At 45.6% G+C, this 25,316-nt stretch overlaps 1 protein-coding gene across 4 annotated transcripts in view; it reads left to right on the top strand.

Annotated features, from left to right (window-relative positions):
- Positions 1 to 25,316, top strand: part of SHROOM3 (shroom family member 3) — a 295,746-nt gene that overhangs the window by 215,179 nt on the left and 55,251 nt on the right. For 3 of the 4 annotated variants that reach the window (XM_032400576.1, XM_032400578.1, XM_032400577.1), the window contains one exon: positions 21,758 to 21,886. In XM_032400576.1, the coding sequence (XP_032256467.1) occupies positions 21,758 to 21,886 (129 nt within the window). Of the gene's footprint in view, positions 1 to 4,264; positions 4,416 to 21,757; positions 21,887 to 25,316 lie in introns of those variants that run through there. The other variant, XM_032400580.1, reaches the window with a different exon arrangement.

The raw sequence follows: 25,316 nt of genomic DNA on the forward strand, positions 1-25,316 counted from the left end.
TTAGAAATTATGTCCACATTAAACCTAACTACCTATTTGAGAAGGAAGCACCCCAAACATTCTCCTAATATTTTCTCTCTGAAGCAAGATCCATGTTTCTTTTTTTTTTCTTTTGAGTTTTCCACAGTCCTTTTGTTTTGTTTTGTTTTGTTTCAAATTTTTATTTGATTTCAGTTAGTTAACATCTAGTGTAATATTGGTTTCAGGAGTGGAATTTAGTGATTCATCACTTACCTATAACACCCAGTGCTCATCACAACCAGTGCCCTCCTTAATGCCCATCCCCTAACTAGACCATCCCCCGCCCACCTCCCCTCCAGTAACCCTCAGTTTGTTCTCTGTAGTTAAGTGTCTTCTGGTTTGCTTACAAGAACCCATGTTTCAGGTGTATACTTTCCTATTGGTGAGTTTTTTGTATTGACCATTAAATAGTCCCTAGAACTGACTTTCAATATTCAACAGATATTGACCTTGTTTTTCTAAGGTGTCACAGCCAAAAGAAGAGTATAGATGAACCAGGGAACTTATTGCGTGGCAGTGACAAGAGCAAATTGAAATAATTCTTCCTCTTCTTCTCCTTCTTCTTCTTCTTCTTATTTAGCAAAGACTCTTATGATTCAAATAGTTATAGTTTTCACATTAAAACTTTATTTGGAATTATAGAAAGAATGCCAAGCAGAATTGGTAAGAAGTAATAGTTGATTATTTCTAAGTTAAATTTAATTTTTTTAAAAAGTAGGCTCCCTGCCCATCATGGAGCCCAACATGGGGCTTGAACTCATGACCCTGAGATCAAGACCTGAGCTGAGATCATGAGTCAGATGCTTTACTGACTGAGCCACCTAGGTGCCCTTACATGAAATTTAATTTAATAAAGTACAAAGTATATTTCAAAACTATACTACTATAATATAGAAAAGAAGCTAAATTTGTGAAAAAAATAAATTCAGAACCCCAATCACATATATAATTTCTATATGTAGTTTCTTTAAAGGTATGATTAATTAAATGTATTACACTAATTGAAATTAAATATTTCAAAGAATAATTGCTGAATCTGGAATTTGGAGATATATGGAAATAATCCTAAATTTCTTAAGCTTTTTGTTTGAAAAAGATACTCGTTCTCAAGGGTTTCTCCTTACTAATAAGACCTGACAATTGTAGGGGACAAACCAACTTCTAAGTGTGTGTACAGTATGAATCAATCCATTTGGAATTGACATAGTCAATCTGATGTGATTTTAAATATTTTTAGCTTAGCCTATTTATCTCATACTGAAATTTGGACTTAGAGGTTGAAATATTTAAGAGAAACGGGAGGAAATGATTTGGCCTGTGAAAGCACCAAGTGCCTGGATGTGCTACCACGGCCAGGCATCCTATCACCACCCCTGTTTCTGACTCATGACTCCTCTGCCATCACCACCTTGGTGGACCTTCTACATGTCACTCTGATGTGTCTCTAAGCATCTGCCTTCAGCTCAGGTCATGATCCCAAGGTCCTGGGGTCGAGCCCAGCATGGGGCTCCTTGCTCAGTGGGGGGTCTGCTTCTCCTTCTCCCTCTGCCTGCCACTTGCCCTGCTTGTGCTCTCTCTCTCTCTCTGACAAATAAATAAAATCCTTAAAAAAAAAGATCTTAGCATTTTTTAAAAGCTTTCTTTCTTGATCAATATGTCTGTTTTAATCTTTTAAAAAATGCTTTGGATACTAGTGTGAAAGCACCATTTCTGGGTACAGTCTTTTTTTTTTTAAGTAGGCGCCATGTGAGGGGCTAGAACTCACCACAGTGAGACCAAGACCTAAGCTGATTTCAAGAGTCAGATGCTTAACCAGCTGAGGCACCCATGGTCCCCGGAGTACAGTTTTAATAGGAACCGAAAGACAGCATGACTTTACAGAGATCATCTTTAATAATTGTCTTGGAGTTAATCCATACCTATACTTGATATGTGTAACTATTCCACGGTCATTTATCAGTTCTGCTTCGTGAAGGAAGGGACAGACCATTCTGCAGAGAACTGAGGTGCCAGGTGAGGGAACTTGCTCCTCGCTTGTGCAGAGAGACGTTAGCGGCATTTCGTGTTGCAACAGAGGTTTCTTCATTTCCAGGCTCAGCTTTGATCCCATGAGACAGGTTGTTTTCCTTTCATCTACAAATATCTGACAAGGCCTCTAAGTTACAGATACAAGTCAAGTGTATTTTTCCAGAATCTGTGGTACAGTGGAAGCCCAGGGATTTCTCATCATAGTGATGGATTTCAGTGGTATAATATAGGCTGTGTGGGAGGTAAGATTTGGACCCAAAGTATGTTTTCAATCACCAATTTAAAGTGATATTTCATACAGGAACAGAAGGATCTGTTCCACCCTTATGAGATTTCACCTGACCCTGAGCACTCAGGAAACAAAAAGCAGCTGCAGGACTGGTCTTCTCTATTCCGCCCACAGTGCTCCTGCCTGTGTCTTCCAGCTAATACTTATTTCCTCAACACGGTGGCAGAGGCAATGTGCGGTCTATACTGAAGGGCTGACCACTTATTTAAAGCTGAAGTTGTGAACATCACCTTCACCCAAAACTACACTTCCACAGGGCTTCCAACCCGCAGCAACATGTGTGTGGGTACCCCATTGATTATATGATAGGTGTGTATGTGTTTGTGCATGTTTGTAATACCATATGGAAGACAACATCCAGTTTGAAGGGGGATAGTACCTTTTTGGAGGTGGGAAGGAAGCCTGTCCTTAAAGATTTCAGGAGAGGTTTATTCTGTGGATGCTGTGGTGGCTAAAGAGTACAGCCAAGTAAAGACAAATGGTTTCAACTCTCCCGGAATTCAGGCTTCTAGTTCCTACCTAATTAGGCATTCTCTTCTCTGTGTCTGTATATATATTTACTGCCTTAAATATAGAACCTGAAATTTTAACAACAGTGATTCCGCTTGAGTGAGAAGAAATAAAACCAATCTCAGACCTTTCTGTTATCTTAATCTCTGGCGATGACATGTGAGAGCAATTAAGAAAGGTACTCTAAGAAAAAAAAATCTTACCTCCATTGAAAGAGGCTGGAAGAGCCTCTGAAGAAAGATGAAACTAAAAGCACCATATCTTCCTTAGGGAAAAATGAAGGGGGGCGGGAATCGGAGGGGGAGACGAACCATGAGAGACTATGGACTCTGAGAAACAAACTGAAGGTTCTAGAGGGGAAGGGGGTGGGCGGATGGGTTAGCCTGGTGATGGGTATTAAAGAGGGCACGTACTGAATGGAGCACTGGGTGTTATACGCAAACAATGAATCATGGAACACTACATCAAAAACTAATGATGTAATGTATGGTGATTAACATAACATAATAAAATAAAGAAAAGGGGAAAAAAAGCACCATACCTTCCTTAAGAATATTAACTGGGCAGCTAGATCACAAATGCAAAACAAATGCAAATGTGTACATTGTCTAAGACCCAAACGTTCGCAAAGCTGAATCCAAGCTCCCGAGAGATAATAGTCCTAACCACTGAAATAATCACCTGCCTCTCCTCTAGAGATGATGCTCATGGAAACAAAAAAGGGCTGGGAAGAGAGGTTTCAACAGCATTAGCCGATCAGCAACAACCTGGATCTCTCCGGTTGACTTATACTGAAAAAAGGACATACGGAGAAAAAGGATGGTTATTTTCCTTGTAATGTGAGCTTTTTTTCTCCCCCCCCAAGCTGTGAACTTTTTACCTTTCCTTCATTCATGCTTCATTTGATCAATTACTAACTGTATGGGCCCTGAAAAGCGAGCGCGGGCTTCTTAAAGTCGGGATTTTGCTCTTGGATTCCGTTTCATTTCAAAATGGGGCGGGGTGGGGGAGGTAAACCACCTTTCTGACTGTGAGCTGAGAAAGGAGAGACCGGGAGCATGTGCACCGGTCTCCTTAATACCACGAGGACCGGACGACTTGGCCTGCGGAGGGGCGAGAAGAGCCCGACTCTTCACTCCCAGAATCCGTTTTCAAACCTTGGGGAGCCTTCTCTGCCATTGAAATGCAAATCCCGTCCTGAGCGCCCGGGCCAATCCGGGAGGCTTCCTGTGGGATTACCTGGTGGCGAGCGCCGAGCGAGCGCGGCCTCTTGGGCGCGGCCCCCGCGGCCGGGAGGCGTGGTCGTCGGGCGCCCCCGCACCCTCCGGGGCCCGGGCGCCGGGATTGGGGCCCCTGGAACCGCGCGCCCCGGACCCGCCGCGCCGCAGCCGCAGTAGCCCGGGCGCGGCGGCGCAGGGCGCGGCCGAGCCGCCCATTGTTGAGCGCGGCCGATACCCCCGGCGATGCCCTGCGCCGCCTCCTCGGAGCCGCGGCGAGGTTTGAACTTGGCGTCGGCCTGGCGTCCTGCACGGCGCGGGAGGCGGCGGCGGCCCGGCGAGCGGCGATGGTGAGTGCGGTGCTGCGGTCCGCTCCCCCTGGCCCGCGGCCGGCGAGGTCGGGGCGCACTGCTGCCTTTGAATTGGGGGGGGGGCGGGTGCCGCGCCGTCTGCTTTCTAAAGGGTGTTTATTTCTGTCCCTTCGGCGACTGTGGAAAGCCTTGTCTGAGGATCGGTCCCGCCAGGTGGGGGGTAGGTGGCGCGCTCCGAGGGTCTCCTGACACTCCCGGGCCTTGGCTTTTTTTTCTCTTTTAAGGAAGCAGGAACTGCCACTCCAAGAGGAAAATAATTGCAGATTATTGACAGCATGAAAACTTTTCAGAAGAAATGATCTGTGAAATATTTTAATTTTGATAAATTGCTCCGCATGAGGGCCCCTACTGAGTTTAGAACGACTCGCCTTTCGTAATTTTACTGGATTGGTTTCTGTAGGAAAGGTCCCAAAGGTGCTTTGAGGGACACGCCTACCCCCCCACACTTGTTCCAAATCTTAAGGCGGTTTTTTTTTTTTTTAAAGGTGTGCTCTACCGTCCTGTAGCAGAAATTAAATAATGAAAATGAAATTATACCTGACATTTGTTCTACTCTGAATTGCCCGAGGGATAAAAGTGCTTTGCCAAAGGGCGTGGGAGGACTTATAAAATTTCAATACAGGGAGCATCCTGGGGTGGGGGTGGGGCTGGGCTACGTCTGTCTCTTTCTCTCCCTGATGTATTTTGGCATTACTTTTTTTTTCTTTTTAATCGTAGTGTTGTGGTGAACCTGTGTGCACGGAGGCTTTTGGGTTGGGCATGAATGGGCACCCGCATGCACATAATCTCCATGGAGAGATTGCTGTGAGCTATCAGGGTGCGACAGGAAATCTTAGCACAGAGGCTCTTCAAGATTGTTCTGGGCGTTTTCTATTTCTAATTATTTACTATTTAAAGGCTCGTTATCATTTCCAATTAAAAGCGTGTTAGACGTATAGCTAAATCCCACCCACAATTGCACCAGAAGTTGGTTTACATTTTAATTAATTTTGATGGGTATTTTTGTCTTAAATTTTTTTTCTGATTATGAAAGTATTACATGATCATTTGCAGAAAAGGTGGACTATACAGAACTGAGAGAGAAGTAAACGGCTATTCATAACAATAACATTTATATTGTATGTTAAGGCCTAGTTTTTCATAGACGCCTAGTCATTTGAAAACTTTGCAGCTATGGACATTTTTTTAATTGCTAATCAATTTGGTTAAGGAACTAAACTAGGAAATGTCAAGGAAATAAACTTGTATTTTAAAAAAGGTTCTAACCAACAGTAACTTCTCCACCTGGTTCATGGAACAGAATTTATTGTGGCAATTTCTCTTGATTCAACTTCCCACATCTGCTCCTGATAAATGGTTTCTGTTTGTGTAGCCTGTTTTGTAAATACATCTCTCTACCATTAAGGCAAAGGGCCCAAACACATCCCTTATCAGTGCTTGTAGCTAGCTAGGCTCACAGAGTTAATATTTTTATTGGTTTCTACATCAGAACTTCTTCACTGTATGCTTGATAAAACCCTGGAGAAGGTTACCAAGGGATGTTGTGGAGAATTTACTTCCCTGGAGGTTTTAAGAATAGGATAAACATCCATCTGCTTTCAGTGCAGCGCTGTCTGGATAAAGGAAGACTGGGTCACCTCTCCAAACCCCAAACTGAGGAATTCTAAGTATATTTCAGTCTTCAATAACCTGGGACCAAAGGGTATAAAGATTCCCCCCAAAGCACCTGAGCCCACTGAAGCCCTGCTTTGATTTATGTAAAACAAAGATCCTCCTTTGGTAAGAAAGATTTATAATTATCCCTAGGACTTGCCAGTTCTTTTCTGTTTATGGATAGAAAATCAACAATTATATAATTTCTTTCTAAGAAGTTGTAGGTTGAATATAGTGTAAGTTGTGTGATTTAAAGTAAATGAATGAATTGATTGATTCACAGGAATTACAAATTCTGCCTCAGGTGGGGAGGGGTATATGCGTCGTAAGCCTCTGAACTAAGGATGGTGTCCCTGAGAGCTCTCTCCACTCTGGATACAACTTTCTTTTCAGTATCCTCTTTTGTGTGTTAAATCTGAGTACGTTTTTACATCAACATTACATTTGACTTTTTTTCTTCAAAATGTATTCTTGTGTCGCACTTTTGCCCAAACGGCGTATTCCTGTAGCTTCTGTGGGAGGCTGCTCCCCTGGGCCGGCAGGGCTGCCCTTTTGCTGGTTTCTTTCAGAAGGTCCGGATTTCACGGGCTGCTGCTTTCTCTACCCCCTGTTCGATAGAAGTATCCTGTAATTCTAACCACTGTGTGACCTCAATTGCAGTGACACCTTCCTCCCTTTCCGTAATGTCGCTTGATCAGGAGCAGCCACCACGCTTTCTCCCCAAGGGGTCACTGGGAGGGGTTCACTTTCTAGGAAAGGTCCTGTCGAAAAGAAAATGGGGACGTCAAGAGTCTCCTGGCTGGGCGGTTTTTCACTTTGCTTGAATGAGCACTGCCTCCCCTTCACACCCGTCAGCTTGTCATATTTCTCCATGCATGCCAAGCATGTTTTCTTATGCTATAGTAACGCCCAAAGAAGGAACAGGAGTAGAACAATGGTCTTTCATTTGTTCAGCAAACATTTACTATGTGGGAGGCAGCCCAGGAAATGGAGATGGGTTCTTTGCCCTCAGGGAACTTGTCCTATAAGAGGAGAAATCAAATGTTAATAAGCTAGTGCCATTCTGAGGGAGTATAGGGGTTAAGCACTTAGGTTTATTATAAGTTAAACATATACCAACCCCATGACCCACCATTCCCCTGCCTCGCTATTTACCCAAGATAGATGAAAACAAATGTCCATAAAAAGACTTGTACAGAATGTTCATAGCAACTTTATTGATAATTGCCAACAACTGGAAACAACCCTGTGTCCATCAACAAGAAAATGGACGCACTGTGGTACATCCATACAATGGAATACTACTCAGCAGTCAAAAGGAATGAACTCCTGATGTACACAACCAGCTAGATGAATCTCAGAACCATTATATCAAAGAAGCCAGACACAGAAGAATTCATAGGCAATTCTATTTATGAAGTACTAGAACAGGCAAAATTAATCTATGATAGAGAAGTTAGTGGTTGCCTCTGGGGGGGTGGAGGGATTGATTGGAAAGACTTAAGAGGTTTTTCTGGAGCAACGGAAAGGTTCTAGGTCTTGTTTTGAGTGATGGTTGCAGAGTTCTACACAATTATCAAGCTCCATCAAACTGAACACTTAGGACCTATGCATTTTATTGTATGCAAAGCATTAGTTCAATTAGAAGAAGAAAAGCATAGGTTCTAGAGCTAGACAAGGGTACACATCCCATCTCTGTCTCTCAGTACATATTGCCTTGGGGAAATGATTAAATAAATGCTTGTGAACCCGAAAGCATTGGACAGTAATGAAGCATCTTCATAGAGTCGTTGTGTGGACTGAGTTTGATAATGAAAGTACTTAGCTTAATAAGGACTCAATAAATGTCTACTAATAATCTCATGCACTGTGAGAAATATAAATGTGGTTTTGGTGTTGATAAAATTATTTGTACTTTTTGTAAAAGCCATCTATCTCATTTATTTAAGATTATGAAGGATGCTGTAACCTATTAACTGATCTCCTTAGCATTATATGTATTTTCTTTTTAGTAAGTTCTTTCTTTGAGGTTGCAGGGAATTTAAAGTTCTTGCCTGCAGCCTACCTTTTCAAAATACCAGTGGGGCCTTTCATTGCCAGCAGAGGTAAAAAAGAGAGGAAATACCCACTAGGCAAACCCCTCTGTTTTTGAGGACTGATTTAATGAAATTTGTTGAAGCTGAATGACCAGACCAGGCTTATAGCTTTCTCTGGGAATCCAGACGAAAAGGTTACATTTTACACCCTCTTTCTAAAGATGTAGGTGGACAAAAACTCTTGAACTCTGTATCAAATTGATATTGTGCTTTTTTTTAAAGGGGCAAACTAACTTGAATTTTCAATAGGATACCTTGGACAGAGTGGCAAATATGATAATAGTTTACTTAATCCATTAAGCTTCAATTATTTCAGTTCAACAAAGTGCTTAGGAAAGACATTATTTACTTTGCCAACTCCAACAGAGGCATTTTGTTGTTGGGTTGGTGTAATTCATCCAGTAAACATTTATCACACATTTACTGAGAACGTCTTAGCCCTGGGAATTCAATCATGACTGATAAGATGTTTTACACTCATGGGTTCATAGACACCTTGACTGTAAGTGTGAATGTGTATCCATTTCTCTTGGAACTTTTTTCAGAGCAGAGGGCTCTGTCTTAGGCTAGTCTTGTTGGTTTTTTTGGTTTGTTTTTGTTTTTTTGTTTTTTTAAAGATTTTATTTATTTATTTGACAGAGAGAGAGAGACAGTGAGAGAGGGAACACAAGCAGGGAGAGTGGGAGAGGGAGAAGCAGGCTTCCCACTGAGCAGGGAGCCCGATGTGGGGCTCGATCCCAGGACCCCGGGATCATGACCTGAGCCAAAGGCAGATGCTTAACGACTGAGCCACCCAGGCGCCCTGTTTTGTTTTAAGCCTCTTGAGGTTTAAATCCTGGTTTTTGTTTGTTTTGTTTTTGTTTTTTGCCATTGGTACTGTTTTCTTAAACATCAGAGTTACTCGCGAAGGTTTTCTCTTATTATCTTCCTAATAAGAACAACAAAATGTTCTTCTATAAAAAGGCAGTTCAGTATAGTGAAAAGGTCTTAGACTGTGGAGACCGAGCATCCCACATCTGAATCTGAGCTCTGCTACCTGCCAGTGGTTTGGGGCTTAGTATCTTTAAGCCTCAGTTCCCTTATCTGTAGAAGGGTGATGATAATACCTTGAAAGAGGTATTAATACTATCAGATTGAGGCCATCCTAACCATTAAATGACACAACACATGTAAAGGTAAATAGCCGGGCACCTGGTGGGTGTTAATTTCTGAAATTTACTGAGTACTTGCTCAGAGGGAAGCACTGCCTGAGAGTCTTCTTGTATCTTCTTCACACTCCTGTGAGGTAGGCACTCTTGTTACCCCCCTTTAGAGGCGAGGAAACCCCAAGCCCAAGAGATTAAATAGTTTGCTGAGGGCATGGAGCTGCCAGGGTTGGAACTCCACAGGATCCTGCTGCTCAACTGATGAGTCTCGTAGGGGAGGTCACTTGCTTTTCCCTTTCAGGTAAAATCATTTTTAAGATTTAATTACTGCAGTAAGTGGCACTAGCGCCACCATTATGGGATGCACGCAAGTGAACGCTGGTGATGGAGGGTTTGGTTGACCGTGGAGGGGGGGTTGGTGGTGGTAATGAATGTGTCAGATTCTTTTCCCAGGCCCTCAAAAGTCTGCCTGTCAGTGGCCCTCTCTGAGCCCTGTCCTTCACCCTCCTACCACCCCAATGGCTCCAACTAAGAAGTCAATCCAGGAACGAAGACAGGTGGAGAACTAGGCCACCTGTTAGAATTTGGCCTAGATTTTGTGAAGCCCTTGTAGGGACAGACATAGATGTGGTATTACCTTGGTCTCCAAAAGCAAGGCCAGGTGAAAGGTGGTGTCCAGAGCCCTGCCACAGTAAGGGGGGAAAGTAAACTGACCTGGGGTGTTTGTACTCCCTATTTCCATTGGCATTTCCTCAATAGATTCTGGAGAACCCTGAGCTAGACTTTAAAAATGAATGAATGTCAGGTGTACATTGAGAACCCTACTGATTTAATGAAGGCTTAGGTCACATTGGCCAATTAAAATAATGTGTGGAGGGGGTGCCTGGGTGGCTCAGTTGGTTGCACGTCCGACTCTTGGTTTCGGCTCACGTCATGGTCTCATGGGTCGTGGGATCAAGCCCTGCATCAGGCTCCGCGCTCAGCAGGGAGTCTGCTTGAGGGGTTCTCTCCCTCTACCCCTCTCTAAAACAGGTAAATAAATCTTAAAAAAAAATGTGTGGAGGCCTAGGGGGAGCATGTAGTTAAATAAATTATAGACACGATTTCCTGTTTAGATAAGAGCCTTTGCACTAGATCTACCCCACCCGCTGCTTCCGTAACGTCCTGGTTATTGTGCAAGACGCTCTGTATTATCATTCTCATCATCCAGGCCTCTCCTTGGCACTGCCGCTCAACAGCCAGAATCTCAGGACTTTTTCCTCAACTACCCAAATGGTGCCCTGTCTCCTTACAGACCCACCAGGGAAGTTCCCTGGGCAGCAGGGGAAGTCCCACCCGAGGCAGTGGGCTGCGGCTCGGGGCCGTGGGGAGGGGTCCCATTGGGAAGTGTTGCTTGCAGCCCTGTATGTGAAGGAATGCCGTTGTGTACCAGCTCCATCCGCCCACGTGAGCCACGTTATCACAGGGCAACCTTCCTGAGAGATGAAACTGCTCTCTGAAGGGGAAAAAAGAAATCGGGAGGAAAACCCTGCAAGGATCTTGGCTCTCTGGCTGTCCGTGAGCCTTTAAAGCTGCTCTGCTGTGTACGAGCTCCACTTCTGGTCTTTGAGTCTGACTCACAATAGATGTACATGGCTCAAGTGAGGAGAACGGAGGGCACTTAAGTCCCTCTCTGCCTCTTCACCATTGCCTCCAGTCTCTGCCCCTCAACTTTAAGCCCTTTGTGTCGGTTCCCATGGTTACCTCTTCACCCCCCCCTAGCAGCTGGAATACCACAGTGAGTCGAGGCTGCCTCCCCTCCTGAGCCAGGTCTGGCTGGGCTGAGGCCACCGCTCTGTGGCTGGATTCGTGACATGGGGTCGCAGTCCGGTACCTTCTCTTTGTCATGGGTTCTGTACCTTTCCCAGGCTTGGCAGGCTCGAGTTGCAGCTGGAGGGGAGGGGGGGTGACATACAGGGTATTTCTTGCCCTAGGCTGGCCTGGCTGCCCCATGACCTGCCACACTGCTGCCTGATGCCATCTCCTTTTGTGTTAGTGCTCAGTGGAGGGGAAAGGACCTGCTCTGCCCAGAGAAGAGTGATCCCTCGCTTCCCCACCTGCTCTCACTTTTAAATACAGACATACCTCATTTTATTGCACTTCGCTTTATTGCGCTTCATAGGTACTGTGTTTTTTTTGTTTTGTTTTTTTTTAATTTTATTTATTTATTTGACAGAGAGAGAGACAGTGAGAGAGGGAACACAAGCAGGGGGAGTGGGAGAGGGAGAAGCAGGCTTCCCGCTGAGCAGGGAGCCTGATGCGGGGCAGGTACTGTGTTTTTTACAAAGGGTTTGTGGCAACCCCGCAGTGAGCAAGCCTAACAGCACCATTTCCCCAACAGCATTTCCTTACTTCCTGGCACCGTGGCCCATTTTGATATTCTTGCAGTATTTCAAACTTTTTCAGTATTATAATATTATGGTAATCCGTGATCAGTGATTACAACTTGCTGAAAGCTTAGATGATAGCATTTTTAGCAATAAAGTATTTTTTAGAGATTTTATTTATTTGACAGAGAGAGAGAGCACAGGCAGGGGGGAGTGGGAGAGGGAGAAGCAGACTCCCTCCTGAGCAAGGAGCCCAATGAGGGACTTGATCCTAGGACGCTGGGATCACGCCCTGAGCTGGAGGCAGACGCTTAACCAACTGAGCCACCCAGGTGCCCCAGTTTGTAATATTTTTAAACGATGTTTTGAGAATGCTATGCTAAACTCAAGACATAGATTTTGTCAGTCCCACTTTTGTGTTACATGTCAGTGGGTCCAGAATTCCCCTGGAGGGTATAGGGTAGTATTGGGGTGAGTAGGGACATACTGGATTAAAAAAACCCAAAAACTCTAGACCCTGTTACACTAATCCTGTAGTAACCAAAGGAAAGGAAAAATGTGGGGGACAAGTAGAAACTCAGCCTGTAGAACCATCATTACAAACACCTTGAAAAGGTATATTGTAAACCACAGTCACTTTTCCCCAAATTGTCTGCATGGGGGCACCTAGTTGGCTCAGTCGGTTAAGCTACTGCCTTCGGCTCAGGTCATGATCCCAGGGTCCTGGGATGGAGCCCCACATCGGGCTCCCTGCTGGGCGGGAAGCCTGCTTCTCCAGCCGCCTGCCCCTCCCCCTGCGCATGCGCTCTCGCATTCTCTCCTCAAATAAAATCTTTAAAAACAACAAACAAACAAAAAACAAATTGTCTGCATTTTGGTACCTTGCCTTCCATTCAGACCTGCTTCCCAAAAATACAACACAACAGCTGCGGGAAAGCTTGGGAGACAGATTCCTGCTTCGGGTGAGAGCAGAGGTTGGAAACATTTAGGTTTGTGATTCGGAGGCATTTAAATAGCATGGAATGTCTATTATCTACCCTAAACAGCAGAACGAATCTTGCATATTGTGGACACAAATGCAGTTGGCATGAGCTTAAAAAAAGTGCATGTGAGCTTCTTTCTAAGACCCAATAATCCTCTTGGGCAAAGTAAGGATTAGGCCTTCCTCACAAACAAGGAGGGGGGAGGTGAGTTCATTTTTGCTAAGATTCCTCAGCTGATGCCAAATTTAGCAAGGGACCTATTTTCTCTCTTCTCTAGGCAGGTTTAGGACAGGAGCAGCTTATTTTGTAGATGGAGAGGGAAACCTTGACTCCCACAGACCACATTGCGACCCCAGGAACCTTCCAGAACCAGAGTCCCTCCATGTCCTCCCGCCTGCAGGAGGGGAGGGGTGTCTTGCCCCAGAGCCTGGTGCAGGGGGACTCCAGGCACTCAAGAAAGCTGGGCTCAAACTCCTGTTTTTAGGACAGCTTTGTGTGTACATTGGCTGAAGCGCCATTTCTGCCCATTACCTGGGACTCCTCTGATGAGGGGAGGCCCCTGGAAGAGCTCCTCAGGCTAATTCTGACACCCTTGTACTTGAGGAACTCTTTCTTTCAGACCAGTGGCTGGGTTCTCTGTGCTAGTCTGTTCCCAAGGGGCCTTCCTCACGCTCCATATTCTTGTTCTTGTTGTCATGATCCATATTCTTGTTCTTGTTGCCGTGATCCTTCACTCTGGAGTTAAATATTTATTTCTATGCCTCCCCAAAAGCTTTGGACCTTCGCAGTTTTCCTTTTTTAAGGAATTCGAGAGACCATCATTACACCAACCATCCTGTCACACCCTTTGGGTGACTTTTCCTGTTCCTCTCTCTCCTGTAGACCACTGTGATCGAATGGTAATAGCCGCATCTCATGGTGGTTATCACACGCCAGGCTCTTTTTGTCTCATGGAAGTAGCAAAAGGGTATGTGGAAGGAATGGCAGGCTCGCATGGCTTAGCATGTGGCAATTCCTTAGAAAAAAGTATTCAAAGCCCAGTGATCCTCGGGGGCAGTACGGAGAGGGCGTGGCCTTCAGTCATTCCTTTTTCTACTTGTTTTATTTCATTTTACTTTTTTTAAAATTTTATTTATTTGAGAGAGAAAGAGATAGGAAAAGAGAAAGCGAGCGAGAGAGAGTACACGTGGGGAGGAGAGGGAGAAGCAGGCTCCCTGCTGAGCAGGGAGTAGGGTGGGGGGCTCAATCCCAGGACCCCGGGATCATGACCTGAGCTGAAGGCAGACGCTTAACCGACTGAGCCACCCAGGTGCCCCTCATTTTGCTTTCTTTTTCTGTAATGAGGATCCTCACTGTTTCAAATGATAAGAAAATCCACTGAATTTTGTTGTTAAAGTACAGTATCTGGTGTATACCATGTGCCTAATAAATGTAAGTGTCTGTCCTATTGGTAGGAAGTTAGTATTTATTGCTAGGCTCTGTTCTAAGTGCTTTTTACACAGCAGCTTGTTCGAGCCTCCCAACTACCCTTTGATGCCAGTGCTATTATTGCCCTGTTTTGTAGAGGAGGAAACTGAGGCACAAGAGGTTAAGTGATCTGCCAGAGGTCAAACACCTATTAGGTAAAAGAGCCTAAGCACGAACAAAAGCAGCTAGTTCCAGACCCACATTAATACACAGTCTGCCACTTGTCAGAGCTGATTTAAGGGCAGACTCAGAGTTTGCAGCGAGGGCCGTACCCCTCCAGTGGCGAAGATAACCTCAGATTAACCGTAGGGCCTTGCATGAGGGCTCTTCGTTTTCTTACGCCCTCGCTCTGGGCTACCTATGTGTTTATAGGCTTCAGTGGGTGGAGGGATTTGAGTCAAAAGTCAATTCGAAGCAGATTCAATGTTTACTAGGTAGGTTAAAAGATTTGGCCAGTCATTTGGCTTTTTCCCCTACCCACCCTTTTCCAGTCCTGGTGCAAAGGTTGACATAGAAGTCATTGGCTAGGATCTGGAGATGGTTAAGCTTATGGTTTCAAAAATCATCAGAAATACACTGAACGCCAGTGGTGTAAATTGTACATGTGGATCCAGTGGGAGGTTTCAGGGGATACCAAGTGAGAAAAAGCAGCAGCAAGAGCAGGAGGTACAAACGGACACAGGTCTGAGCCCTACCGTTCACATCTCTGCATGACTGAAGGGTTACGTAGGGCCCTCCTGTAATCAGCAAGCGGCCGAACCAGGGCGGGTGAGCAGAAAGAAGAGGCTTTTAAGTCCATGTCAGTGGTATGCCTATGATGGAAAGCACCAGCTGGGGTTCAGGCCTGAGAGAATACAGTGAGCTTCCTAGATGGTAACTAGTGATTTAAAAAACAAAAAAGGATGGGGCACCTGGGTGGCTCAGTCGTTAAGAATCTGCCTCCGGCTCAGGTCATGATCCCAGGGTCCTGGGATCGAGCCCCGCATCGGGCTCCCTGCTCAGTGGGAAGCCTGCTTCTCCCTCTCCCACTCCCCCTGCTTGTGTTCCCTCTCTCACTGTGTCTCTCCCTGTCAAATAAATTTAAAAATATTAAAAAACAAAACAAAAAGAGTAAGGGAGGGACAGTGACCCAGAAGGCTAGGTCTAAATATATAGACGTGTACATATACGAATATAGACCAAAAGGTGAGGAACAGTAACAGGAACAGGGACTTTGAAAGAAAGGGCAGTTTCTTTTTCATAGTGTGAAAACTATGATAGTCATCAGAAAACAGAGAACAGCTATGTTAGGCTAAGAACAGAGATCTGTACCCAATGGCATCAATTCTTAAAATGTTCTTCCAGACCCTGGAGGAGCCGAGAATCCAGGCTTTCTTTCTCCCCTTCCCGGAGACCGAGGGGAGATCCGTGGGAAGCCTCTGGCGATGACGCTCAAGACCTGCTACCAGGAGAGAGATGATAATTAGGCCAGCTTCATGCATGATGGACATGGAACAGGACAAGAAAAAGAAACACAGGAAACCAAGACCATGACTTTTAATAGGGCAAATTATGAAAATGAGTACACTCATGCATCCAGCCTAAATCCAAAGGAATTTCTCCAAAGGGCTCTGAGGTCCAACTCAGGCCTGTATAAATGCGCTTCTGTCTGCTTAATCTCAAAAAGCATTCTGGCTGCTTCAAAACATACGGCAGCAAAACTTCACAGAGCTTTGCCACCTGTTTGTTTGTGGGAGGGCTCAGGCTCAGTCCCCCAACCCTGGTCCTCTCTACCCCACAAAAGGCCACTGCTAATGAGATGGACCAAATAGGACCGAATATTGGACTTTCACAAAGAAATTGGCTGACCGTCTTATAGAGAAAACAATGAAAAGAAGGGAGACCCGCCTTCCCCAAAACATGTATGGTAAATACCTTCAAGAGTTGATGGGCAGAGAACTCCTTTCTGGATGTATCCCACAATTATTCCCTTTATAGTCTCCTATGATCCATTCAACAAATCTGTGTTATGTGCCTACTGTGATCCACTCACCGTGGTAGGCTCTAGGTGCATGGTCGTTTAAAAAGCAAAACCGAGGGCAAGCCAGCCGTGGGCCCAGACCTGACTGAGCTTGCTGTTCAGTAGAAGGAACAGACCATGTGCAGGTGAATGATCCCATTCAGCCATTAGTGCCATGAAGGAAAAGACCAGGTGCCTGGAAAGAGACTTCGGCCGTAGATGAGGTGGCCTCTGATGTTCTACCCAGGACCGGAAGGCTAAGGAGGAGCCAGCCAAGTGAAGAATTGGGAGGAAGACTGTTCCAGGCAGTGTGTGTGGCGTGTGTGAGGGAACAGCGTGTGTGAAGGTGAAGAGTTCGGTGGGGTGGGGTGGGGAGTTCAGGACAGAGCGGGAAGGTGATGTGGAAGGGAGGACCAGAAGCCAAGTCACTCGGGCCTCAACAACCAAATGAAGGGACTTGAATTTTGTCCAAAGTGCAGGGAGCAGCTACACAGAGTTTTACCAGAGAATGATATAAGCCATTTCTATTTTTTAAAAAGTGTCACTGGCCGCTGGGTAGATGCTGGATTGAAGGGGGACAGGAGTGGAAGTGGCCAGTGAGGAAGCTGTTCCCTGTTGGGTAAAACACAACAAAAAGGAAGAAACTGCTGGTTCTACAGATAAACCCAGCATGTCCCTAACGTCGTAACAGTCCATGCTAAGGAGATACGGTTCTTTGCCTCTCTACCGCAAGACAAAATAAAACTGTTTAAAGTCCACAGAAACCAGGAATCTAAAGGGATCTGGAGAGATCATTTAAAAGGCCTGGCTCAGTTCCTCCCACCTTTCACTCCGGCCTCCCCAGGCATTCCCCAGTTTTTGTTCAGTTCAAGAGCGTCACAAGGAACAGAATGATCGGGAACTTTTTCTTCTAATATTGGCTGAAAGTCAGTTCAGAAATACCAAATGGTAAAGCAGCCAGTGTATATTCAAGAGTGATGAATATTAGGGGTGGTGGGGGAGAGGGTGGAGGAAATAGGAAGTAGAAATGTAGGTGGTTGGCCTGGATATCTTGTTTTTTTTTTTGTTTTTTTTTTTTAAGATTTTATTTATTTGACAGAGACACAGCGAGAGAGGGAACGCAAGTAGGGGGGAGTGGGAGAGGGAGAAGCAGGCTTCCCACTGAGCAGGGAGCCCGATGCGGGGCTCGATCCCAGGACCCTGGGATCCTGACCTGAGCCGAAGGCAGACGCTTAACGACTGAGCCACCCAGGCGCCCCTGGATATCTTGTTTCTTAACTGGAGAAGAAAGATGACATTGGGATTGTGGATCACAGTTATTTTATTTATTTTTTTAGCCCCTGCTGAACCTTCTTCGGTCTGCTTTGAGTCCTCTTTCATCGCTCAGTAATCTGTGATCTCGAGACTGGGGAAGAGCAGGAAGCAGTATAAAAGCAGCGCCCCCGAATTCTCGTTAGCTTTGCCGGCAAGTTAAGTGAACTAAAAGGAGACAGGAGGGAAGAAATGTTACAGATCTGTTGAACATTTGGCAGTGTTTCATTCATTTAACAAATAATTATCAAGCAGGTCTGTGTGCCAGGCGGCACGCTGCTTCGCTTGCCTGAGCCTGCCACGGAAGAGAGGCCAGCAAGCAGGTGGTCAGAAGACAGTGTGGCTTGCACTTTGAAATGCACATCTGTAGCCAGCTTAGCTAGCGTGGAGCGCAGCACCTCATCCCCAGCTTGCACCCAGAGGAGATGATGTCCAAACCGAATCCTGCAGGACAAGTACGGATAAGCCAGGAGAATATGGTACCTTTTGGGATCTTGGAAGTAGCCCCCATAAGGCTGGAGAGCTGTTCGGTTTCTGTTTGTATTTTTCACTTGAACTTGTTTCATTGATTCCAAGGCTTCTGCAATGTATCTTTGGGTATTTTTAAGTAAAACAGTGTACCTTGGAGTATCTTTTAAGTAAAAATTAGCTCATTTGGTAACATGTTTAATTAATGTCCCCACAATCACCATTCTCCACCCAGTCTGGCCACATCTAGGTTAGTAATTCCAAGGCCTATAGAATTTGTGAGATAAACCTCAACATTTTTGAAGCTTTTAAACTGAAAGGAAGAAGAGGAAGTGTTTGTCAGTGATTGTTTTTTTTTTTTATCCCAAGCGAGTCTGATTCCATGTGTGGTTTGAGCCAAGATATACAACTCCTCTGTCTCGGCTTGTTCATCTGGAAAAGGGGGCTAAAAGAATTAGTTCTTGCCTTTAGAGAAGTTATGAGAATAATTCATGATATATGGGAAAGCATATATATCCTTTTTTTTTTTTTTTAAAGATTTTATTTATTTGTCAGAGGGAGAGAGAGCACAAGCAGGGGAAGCTGCAGGCAGAGGGAGAAGCAGACTCCTCACTGAGCGGGGAGCCTGATGTGGGACTCGATCCCAGGACCCTGAGATCACGACCCCGAGCCGAAGGCAGACGCTTAACTGACTGAGCCACCCAGGCGCCCAATACATATCCTTCTATAGGAAAGACTTGGAGTCTGTTCTGGTCAAGTGATAACCACGGTAGCACTAATGGCGCACCACTTCCTGATGAGATCAAAGCACGTTCTAGGCTTTGTCAGTTCCAGTCTGTTGTGAGGCAGGTAACCTCAGGTGGAGTGGGACAATGTGCATTCCAGAGACGGCCCAAGTTCAGTGTGAGATAAGATAACTGGCGGGGAGAGGAAAGGGTGAAGATTCCAAGGTGATAGGCTTCCCAACACTCATTCCAGGATTATTTTATGCCTCGGTTCACTATAGAATTTTTTTTCATTAGAACATATGAAGTTTTTAAATGTTATTTGTTGTCCAGATTATTCCAGAAAGGCAGAAAAGCTGTGTTCTAGGTGCTGGTGATTCTTCCTGCACGCTCTCTAACCTCTTTTCTAGTTTGTTCTAGTTTGTATGATACAGCCAGAGAGCCCACTCGGGTGCCAGCCCATCCAGGGTGGGGGGAGGGGAAGATCAGCAGGGAGGCGGGGCTGTGATTTAGCCTGGGGGTTGCAGTGAGCAACAAGCCACATGGGTTCCACAAACCCTCACACCCAGGTGCTAACCTCAGCAGGTCCCCTGGAGGTGGCAGGTGACAGGACCACGTGTGGCCACAGAGAGCAGTGCTCTGCTTTCCTAGGGTTGCAAAGAATCACGTATTAAAAATCCTTAAAAAGAGGAGGTCATCTCCTTTTTTAGATCATCTCCTGTTCTTTGTGCTTCCATCTTTTTCCCATTTGTCTGCTCTTGCTGCCAGCCCCTCAGTGGGACAGTGTACCCCTGGACCTTCCATCCCTTTGTGCCTCCCAGGAAGGGGGAGTAGGCAAGGAAAGAGGAAAGGGCTTAGCTATTGTGTGGCAGGGACGGAGCCAGTGATTGTGGTTTGGGCCAAAAATGAGGAAGTTATTAAATGCCACAAAGGTTTTATGAAGTTCAGGCTTGGTCTTTGTTTGCCCGTAGCAGTCAACATCAGGAGCTAGCGGAGAGCTAGAAAGGAAAGCTTGCTGGCAGAACAGATTATACCAATGGGTGGTCTTGGGCGTGCTCCTTAGGTTCATATAATCTTTAAACTCGCACATCTGTTGGTGAGATGCCTGTGAATCTACTTTCCGACCCAGTTTAAGCTAGAGGGTTTGGTGCCACTGAGGGTTGTGTGAGTAATCCTAATCGGAGACCACATGATGAATTCTGCAAAACGCTTTGACATGTTAACTCTCTGGCCAGAGTTCTTCTTTTCTTTTTTAAAGATTTTATTTGACAGAAAGAGCGCGCACACAAGCAGGGGGAGCGGCAGGCAGAGGGAGAGGGAGAAGCAGGCTCCCCACGGAGCAGGGAGCCTGATGCGGGCTCGATCCCAGGATCCCGGGATCGTGACCTGAGCCGAAGGCAGACGCCTAACTGACTGAGCCACCCAGGCGCCCCTGGCCAGGGCTCTTCTTGCTCTTACTTCCAGCACAGATTAGGTCTCTTTAGTTGTGTCTATTTTGTATAACATCTTAGCTGGAAGAAGCTCTAAAATAGAGGTTCTGCAGTAAAATGATAATGAGAATAATTAGGCATATACCATGTGTAGGCAGGATGCTAAACAGTTAATAGACATCATCTAGAAACCTTACAGCAGCTTTGCAAGATAGGCGTGGTAATGTTGGCTAATTTGCTGAGTGCTGAATATGTGCCAGGCTCTATTCTAAGTGCTTCATCGGAATTAGGTTAAGCGACTCAATAGCTCTGTAAAAGTGTGGGTGTTCTTTTACACCCATTTTAGAGACGAGAGAACCGGGGCACAGAGAGGACAGTGTCACAGGGCTGATCAGCAGGAAGAGCCAGGACTCCAGCTCAGAGAGGCTCCTAACCGTGGCGTGCCGTCTTATTTTTACATTACGATGCAGAGCCGGAGGCTCAGAGGGCAGTTTTCCCAGTGTCTTTCGTTCGTAAGTGACAGAACCTCAGACTTCAAGCTTCGGTTTATATTGACTATATTCAAAGCCAGGAATCCTAAATTGGATGAGAAAAGTAATGTACAGAAATGGGTGATGGTGCTTGGCTGTGGAAGCATATCTGAGAAATGGAAACTCCCTGGTCATCTCCCTCCATGACCTGAAATAAAAGGAATGAGCAGCCGTCTGATAATCCCACCTCTTCTCAGCCGAGGCTCATGCAGAGGAGAAAGAGCACACATTTGCGTCTTTTCCGGATTCCTGCTCTCAGCACATGTGTGGGGGCGTAGGTTCTCAGAGTCTCAGAAAGATCCTCAAAAACAGATGCTGAAAACACACCACTGGTAAGCAGCAAAGTGGAATGATGAACAAACCTGCTTTAGAGCCTGATGCAGGTGACCGTCTGATCAAGAGGAGACCTTAAAGTCGGGCATGTGGAAATTCGGGAGCGGAGATTCTCCTAAGGAGAAGAAATGCACCTGTTGTCACGGCAGAACACGTTGGCCACGCAGGGCTTAAAATCTTCTGACTGCCTGGGAGTGTGGAGGAAAAGAGTCAAGGGAATGGTGTTCGGGACCGGGGGTGGGGAGGGGTGGGTTTAAATGCACACATAAAAGGCTCGCCCCCAGCACAGTGGAATCTAGACAATGTGAAATAGCTCAGGCTCAGGAGTTGGCACGTTCCTCTGCGCGGCCACCTGCCGAACAAAGGAGGGCTGCTCCACTTGGGGGTCACTGTGCTAATAATGAAATTGAGAAGGGAGGCAGTAGGGGCTGGGTTTCAGGGACTAGGTCTGACCACTTGCTTCAGTGAGTCCAATTTCTCGCTCACCGACGGAGGCTGAATTATAGGGGGAGTTCACCTTCATTATAGTGTCTCTTTCTTCCCCCTTGGTTGGAAAACCTGGTCTTTGGAGACTGGGAAGTACATTTTCTTGCTTCACAGAGATGGAGATAGGAAAGGATGAAGACCCTCAGGAGCGGATTCGCCTTCTTTGGGGCGGAGAGCTTCAGTGGGTGCAGGCTGGGAACTGTGCACTTAGCTCTGCCGCTTTGCTCTAACGCCACGGTTCATTTTCATACATTTTTCTTGTTGATTCATTTGTGCCCCTGCCCTCGAACACCGTCACACTCAGCTTCTCGTTTTCCTCTTTTTGCCAGAGATGCGTGTGCAGACCCGGGCCCTGCGGGCACTGGCACGTCTGACACCAGCCCGGAGCACCCGGCCTCCCACCCCCAGCACAGGAGAGCAGCATGGTCAGGAGGGGCTACGCTTCGGCCGAAGCACAGGTAAGAGGCGCAGAGGTCTGTGCCGAGTGGTTCGGAAAAAGGGACTCGACTGCTGGAAGAGGGAACTGGGAGCAGGACTGTGAGTCAAGAGACAGGCTCGTGAGCGAGGTCAGGAGGGGCTGGACAGGGAGGTCCCACAGAAGCTCAGAGTACATCCATGGCAGTTTTCAGACTAGGTTCTGAAGAACCCTGAAGTTCCTGGGAGGTGAGGTGGGGCTCGCAAATCATTTGATTCAGATCTCTTTTTAAAAACACAACTGTTTTTAAGACTGTAATTAAAAACACTCAAAGCAATAGACCAACCAATGTCTTAAACACTCTGGAAATGATTAATGCGTTACATTGTACAGTAAGATTAATTCATCTTTGAACTGATAGTCATTTAAAACTTCTCTTGTCATCTGTTAAAATGGAGGAATGTCCTGAGATTATAAAGTTAGCCCAGTAACAATTTGCAGCCACGTCCCTGTGCTTCCTCCATGCTCCTGCGTACTCGGTGGTGTGCTAGGCCTTTGCCTTTTTCATCAAATCCCCACGCCAGTCCTGTGATGTCTGCCCCGGTATTGAACAGGGAGGCGGTGGGTTCACATTCAGTTTGAGCTCACAGATGCCACCCTCTCTTGCCTCGACAATCAGCATTACGACCTACTTCCTAGTAAAACCCTGGGAATTCAGTGAGCTAAGGTAATCAAAGCACTGAGCACAGAGCCCGCCCATGGGGAACGGGGTCCGTGGAAGCAAACCACCTAGATTCATGTGGCAATTCTGCCTCTTCCCATGTAACCGTAGGCATGTTATAATCTGTAAGACGAGTTTAACAACTAATCCCGGGGCTGCTGAAAGACTGAATACACAGAAAGCACGTGGGGCAGTGCCCAGCACATCGTAAACCCTCAACACGTGCCGCTTATCGTTGTTCTCAATCATCCCGATTTCAGTTTGCGGGCTCTTTCTTGCAGACATGTTGACTTGCGTTATGAAGAAATAAACATTGTAAATTTGGATTTACACAATTATCCCTGTTTATGGATATGCAAATATACATGAACGTATTTGTTATGTTTTTCATAATGAAACAACACTTGTATCCGGGGTCGACCTTAAAGTTGTCTGTAAGATTTCATTTGAAAAAAAGAGTCAAAAGAAGTTTGAATGTACTGACAGAGGACAGGTCAGATTGGCAGAGGGCTCTGGCTACAAGGCAGCCAGCCCGAAGCAGCAGAGCCCTGAGCACTCTGCCCTCCGGCCTCCTTGGGTCGTCACGGTGCAGAGAACCAGAGCCTTCTGTTCGGCAAGACTCCACTGGGCTGCGTAGGCTGGCGTGCCCCAGGGCCAGAAAGTTGTGGTGAAGGAGTTACTGCAGTTGCCAGCCAGGGGAGAGAGTGATCGGGATTGAACCAAGCAAGTGGTGATGGGACAAAGGAGGAGATGAGATGGGAGATGAATTTGGGAGGCAGATTGAGAGCAGATGAGGATGGGAGAAGGGAGGAGAAAGAGGAAAGGGTGTGACTTCCAAGTTGCTGCCAGTGGGGCACTTGGGGCTGACCGTGGGACCGTGAGGCGGGGTGATGCAGGCAGGAAGAGCAGAGACAAAGTGAACGCCTGCTTGAGCACGGGAATCACTAGACCTGCGTTTGAACTTGAAACAATGAGAAGATTTTATAAGGCAGTCTTTTTTTTTTTTGTATTTTTTTATTATGTTATGTTAATCACCATACCTTACATCATTAGTTTTTGATGTAGCGTTCCATGATTCATTGTTTGCGTATAGCACCCAGTGCTCCATTCAGCACGTGCCCTCTTTAATACCCATCACCGGGCTAACCCATCCCCCCACCCCCCTCCCCTCTAGAACCCTCAGTTTGTTTCTCAGAGTCCATAGTCTCTCTTGGTTCATCTCCCCCTCTGATTTCCCCCCTTCATTTTTCCCTACCTGCTATCCTCTTCTTCTTTTTTTTTTTTTTTTTTTTTTTAACATATAATGTATTATTTGTTTCAGAGGTACAGGTCTGTGATTCAACAGTCTTATACAATTCACAGCGCTCACCATAGCACATACCCTCCCCAATCGCTATCACCCAGCCACCCCAACCCACCCCCCCCCCACCACTCCAGCAACCCTCAGTTTGTTTCCTGAGATTAAGAATTCCTCATATCAGTGAGGTCATATGATACATGTCTTTCTCTGATTGACTTATTTCACTCAGCATAATACCCTCCAGTTCTATCCACGTCATTGCAAATGGCAAAATTTCATTCCTTTTGATGGCTGCATAATATTCCATTGTATATATATACCACATCTTCTTTATCCATTCATCTGTCAATGGACATCTTGGCTCTTTCCACAGTTTGGCATATAAGGCAGCCTTTAGCAGTTGGATAAGAGAAATGAACCTAATTGTATCCCCAGATGGTGTCCTAGCTAGCCACAAAGGGACTATCTTTAAAACAAGCTGGGGTTGCCCTCACCAGCGTGGTCAAACCTGGCCAATGGTACTCTGTGTGAAGGGGGACTGGAGGGTGCAGATGGGCAAGCAATTGCCTTTTTAAAAAGTCATGACCTAATGTTGCAGACATTGTTCCCACTCATATCCCTTTAACTCCAAATACTCTAGGAATTTTACATGTGTGTCTTGACTCCACAACTATATTTATTGTAAGCCCCTGCAGTAGTTGGTTTCTTTCCTAGAGGAAGAGATCTCTGTACCCCAAGTGTACCCTGGTGTAGGACTGAACTTGGAAGTTGGAGTGGTTCTCATCCAATTACACTCCGATCCTAAATCCTGCCCATTTTGGTTTTTACTTTTTATTCTGAAATAATTGTAGCTCTCCTAAAGTTAACATCTCTTATAACCATAGTCCAAATAGCAAAACTAAGAAATTGGCATTGGTGAAATGCTATTAACTATAGACACTAAGACTTACAAACTATAGACTTTATCATTTTTTTCTCCTACGAGTGTCCCTTTTTTGTTCCAGGATTCCATGTTGTATTTGTCATGTTTCCTTAGTTTCCTCTCATCTGTGATATTTCCTCAGGTTTTCCTGATCTTTTCTGACCTTGACACATTGGAAGAGTATGAGCCAGTTATTTTGTAGAATGCCTTTTATTTGGGTTTGTTTGATATTATCTCATGGTTAGATTGAAGTTCTACATTTTTGGCAAGAATACCACAGAAGTGATGTGTCCTTCTAAGCACATCCTGTCAGGGATTACATGATGTCAGTATGTTTTATTCCTGGTGATGTCAACCTTGATTACTTGGTTGAGGTGAAGTCTGCCACGTTTCTCTGCTGTACAGTTATTATTTGTCTCTTTGTAATGGATAAATATCTTGGAGGAGATAATTTTGAGGCTATGTAAATATCCTTGTTTCTCCTCAGACTTTCTCCATTGGTGGATATATTCCCTGTAACACTTATTACT

The sequence above is a fragment of the Phoca vitulina genome, unplaced genomic scaffold (genome assembly GCF_004348235.1).
Source record: "Phoca vitulina isolate PV1807 unplaced genomic scaffold, GSC_HSeal_1.0 scaffold3, whole genome shotgun sequence".
Lineage (NCBI taxonomy): Eukaryota > Metazoa > Chordata > Mammalia > Carnivora > Phocidae > Phoca > Phoca vitulina.